Raw genomic sequence first — 4,171 nt, forward strand, 5'->3', positions numbered from 1 at the left:
TAGAAACACATGGACACAACAGACCATAATAGCCAAGCCGTTACAGATTCCCCTGAATGTGCACACTCAGAGAGACCGGTCAACTCCAACTTGAAAACAACAGCAAACCAGATAATCATGTGGGTCGCCTGTCACTTGACTACTGGACACATCGACTCCAGCAGAGCTGCAGGGTGGACGCCCTCACACCGTTAAGACACCATCAACACAACGAAATCTGGTGTAATATCTGATCTTCAAGTGTCAGTAACCTGACTACTGAAAACACTTGGAGCAATTAAAAAACAACACATAATTACAGCAAAAAGAATCCAACGTTGGCAATCATCTGCATTTTCAAATTAAAACCAAAGCTAGGCTGTGAACAAGACTCACAAATCACAGTAGACATCGAAGCCATGATCCGGCCTAATCATAAAGCCAAGTTACAAAGGCCTGAAAGTACGGATTTATTAAGACAGCGTTCTTGTTGATCTAAGTGCTAACACCACCAAAGAAAAACCAGCATCACTGTGACACAACTATGGCTATTAACTGGTTAAAAAAGTCATTTCCCCAGTGCAAACAGCGATCCAAGGGAGGTTTACAAAAGGGTTCTAAGCATGGAGGAGGTGGGGGCCTTTCATTTCTTTCCTCTTCCCCAGGTCATCCCCCACTGCTCCATCGGTGGTGTCCACTGCTTCAAACGTACTGGAAGGAAACATCAGGTTTTCCCCATGTGCGCTGTCACAGAACCACTCTGCTCAACACTCACAGACAGGGGGCAGGGGACAGCCTCAAGAGCACTAAATGATTTAACACACACACACGCACACACATCTCTAAGTTCAGCGGGGCTGCAACATCCCTCCAGACTCACAGGAAACAAGAGCACAACAGACAAGAGCAGCTCTGGGGTGTTTGAAGACAGACAGGTGGACAGAGGGGCACTGCAGAGCCAAGCTCTGCTCGGGGGCAGTGCCATCTCACACACACACAGCAGCCCTTATAACTTGCTCCGGTGGCTGGAACTCTGCATTATGCAACTGCTAGCACGCAGTCCTGAGTCTCACGACGGATCACGTGGACAGTGAACAGTCCTCCGCTTTGCCTCCACAAAACAAGACATCTTCCCAAAGCCACACCATCCTGAAACTCTCCAAGCAGCGCCTCTCAGTCAAGTTTCCAAGCACTGAGCTTCATCAACAAAACAAAGGTCCAACAAAGGCTACCGTCCTGCTCTGGAGCAAGACCACCAGGCTGGGGGTAAAGTTAACTAGTGCCATCTCCCACAGGCACATGGGGACTTCCACACGGTCCTTCCCCTCCCGTCCGTTGGCCTCCAGCCAGAGGAAGGGGCCAGCAGTAAGGAATAACAGACAGTAAGGCAATCTTACAAGGTCAGAAAATGTATTTGGCTTTTTTTTTTTACTCTTTAAAGTAAGTGCATACAAATACAGCTAGAAGCATTTGTTTGTCAAGTGCTCTTTGAAACGCGCGCGCACACACACACACACACACACACACACAAACAAAACAAAAAAAAACCCCAAAAAGCAGCCAAGTCACAGCCTACACAGAAGGTAACTGTCACCAGGAAAATAAAGCAAAAGGATCTGCCAATAACGTTAACAAAAGAAGAAAATGCCTTTAGAAGTACATACCTTTTGTCGTCAAAAAAAAAATATAGAAACACATGTATTCAAAAAAAATCAAAATTATACAGCCATGTTTATGAAGTCTACATTTCCCTTGTCTTGGATGTATGTATATATATATATATATTTATATATATTTATATATGTATGGAGAGATCTGTACAGTGGAGGCAGTCCTGGCTGGGGCCGCGGGCAGGGGAGTCACGAGTCTCTCTCCTTCTTCACTTTCACGTCTCCCGCCAGGATGGTGGCGATTTCGCCCTGCATGAAGGCCCAGGGCACGCTGGAGCCCACCAGAGGGCACTTCTCCCCGCTGGGACAGTACACCTCCCCGCTGGCGCCCTGCTGCTTGATGCTTTGTCTGGAGCAGGGGAAGCAGAACTTGTGGGAGGGGACCGAGGGGCACTGCACGAAGTGGGTGTCCTCCAGGCGCTCGTGGCACAGGGTGCAGCACAGGGGGACGCTGGCCGCCAGCGAGGAGTCCGCGAGGCCGGCGGCGTGCGCGGGCTCCAGGCCCCCCGCCTCCCGGGGGCCCAGCCTTCTTTGGTTCATGGAGGACGGGGAGGGGGGGCTGCCGCTGGTCCTCCTGGCGGTGGAGTGGGCCGGGTTGGCATCCTTCGGGGCATGGCCGCCCCCCGCGTTGTCTGCCACCAGGATCAGAGCTGCCATGGGGGACTGGCCGTTCTGGGCCGCTTCCGGCGGCGTGGTCCGGTTGGAATGAGGCGAGGCGGTGGGTGGCGGCGGGGACACGAAAGAGGACGCGGGGGCCAGGGGGATCTTGAGCCCCTCCGCGGGCGCGGGCAGCCAGGGCTGCGCCTCGCCGTTCACCTTCGGGGGCCCGGCTTCGCCCTCGGGCTCCGGGGAGGGCTTCCTCTTCCTGGCCGTTCTCGCAACTGCGAACACAGAAGGGGCGCAGGGGCCGGCGTGAGCCGCGGGGCGGGGAGGAGGCCCCACGTCCGTCGGCGCCGCGCGCCCTCCCGGGCCCCCCGCCCCGCCGCCCCGCCGCCCCTACCTGCTTTGGCCCCGCTGGCCCCGTTGGCCTCGAACCCCAGCAACCTGCCTGCGGCCAGGGCCGGCTCCTTCTTGAACTTGCTCTCGAAGGGCGCCGCGTGGCCGTGCTGGTGCAGCGCCAGCAGCGTGTCGCGCACCGTCTTGGGGCGGCCGGCCCAGTCCTGCTCCGCGGGGCCCCGGCCCTTGCCCGCGCCCTCGGCGCCCGGGTCGGAGGCGGCCGCGCCCGCCAGGCCGTCGGCCGGGCCGCGGTGCGCGGGCGGCGGCGGCGGCTTCTCCTTGGCCGCCTCGCGCGGCTCCAGCTCGGCAGGCGCGCCGGACACGGACGCGGGGCGCTTGTGCGCGCCCAGCTCGGCGGGCGGGGCCGGGCCCGGGCCCAGGCCGGCGGCGGCGGCGGCGGCGGCGGCCCCGGAGGCGGCGGCGGCGGCGGCGGCCAGCGAGGCGGCGGCGGCGGCGGCGGCGGCGCGGCCGCCCAGGCCGAGCGCGGCGGGCAGCGGCGCGGCCGAGCCGTTCATGAGCGGCACCAGGGTGGGCGGCACGGCGTGGGCGCGCCGCGGGTTCGGGCTCTGCCGGTTCAGCTCGGGCGGCTCCTCCAGCTTGGAGAAGCCGTTGGGCACCAGGATGCCGTTGACGGGCGGCGGCGCGGCCAGGCCGGCGGGCGCGCGGGCGCCGAAGTCGGAGCTCAGGCGCGGGGCGCGCTCCACCCCGCAGGCGGCGGCGGCCGCGGCCGGGAAGCGCTCCAGGGCCGGCGCGCGCGGGGCCTCGGCGCCCGCGGGGCCGAGCGGCGGCGGCGGCGGCGGCTGCAGCAGCAGGTCCTTGGCCGTGAGCGGCGGCGGCTTGGCGGGCGCGGCGCCGGGCGGCGAGCGGCCCTCGGGGCAGCAGCCGTGCGCCCGCTTGAGCTGCCGCGCCGTCTCGATGACGAGCTCCACGCGGTCCGCGCCCTCGTAGTTGACGCAGCCGCGGCACACGGGCTCCGTGAAGTCCCACAGCATGGCCCAGGGCATGCGCGGCAGGTCACACAGGTAGCAGGACTGGCGCCGGGACGCGGCCGCCACCGCCACCGCCGCGGCCATGTCCGCCGGGCGCGCGGGGCCGGGCCCGGGCGAGGGGGAGGAGGCCGGGGCGCCGCCGCCCGCCGCCCCGCGCGCCCGCCGGGGCCCCCAAGGCCGCGTCTCCGCGACCAGCGGCGGCGGCGGCCGCAGGGGCGGCGGCGGCGGCGGCGGCAGAGCCGGGGAAGGCGCGGCGCCCGCGCGGCGCCCCCGGGGCACGAGGGGCGGCGGGCGCGCGGCGGGGCGCGGCGGGCGCGGCAGCGGGGCCCCGCGGGCGGAGGGGCGGCGCGGCGCTGGCGGCGGCGGCGGCGAGGGCTCGGCCGGGGCCGCCGCGGGCCTCCAGACCGGGGCGAAGACGGGGCGCAGCGGGTCTCCGCAGCGGGCGGCGGGGCGGGGGGCGGGGAGGCCCGGGGGGCGGGGGACGGGGGGCGGCCGCCCGGGCGGGCTCAGCCCGAGCGGCAGGGCATGCCGCGCGGG

At 65.2% G+C, this 4,171-nt stretch overlaps 1 protein-coding gene across 2 annotated transcripts; it reads right to left on the reverse strand.

The window, feature by feature from the left end:
- Window positions 1–1,372: 1,372 nt before the first annotated feature.
- Window positions 1,373–3,756, reverse strand: Irf2bp2 (interferon regulatory factor 2 binding protein 2). Of its 2 annotated transcripts, none has more exons than XM_090318743.1 (2): window positions 2,698–3,756; window positions 1,373–2,530 (listed from the first exon to the last, which is right to left on the reverse strand). In XM_090318743.1, exons 1-2 carry the CDS (start codon window positions 3,716–3,718, stop codon window positions 1,839–1,841), a joined length of 1,713 nt encoding a protein of 570 aa, XP_090174869.1. In that variant the 5' UTR covers window positions 3,719–3,756; the 3' UTR covers window positions 1,373–1,838. The 2 variants fall into 2 exon arrangements, with proteins under 2 accessions (XP_090174869.1, XP_090174868.1); XM_090318742.1 differs by having other exon boundaries at window positions 2,650–3,756.
- Between the last annotated feature and the right edge of the window lie 415 nt (window positions 3,757–4,171).

The sequence above is a fragment of the Megascapheus bottae genome, chromosome 26 (genome assembly GCF_031878675.1).
Source record: "Megascapheus bottae isolate mThoBot1 chromosome 26, mThoBot2.hap1, whole genome shotgun sequence".
NCBI lineage: Eukaryota > Metazoa > Chordata > Mammalia > Rodentia > Geomyidae > Megascapheus > Megascapheus bottae.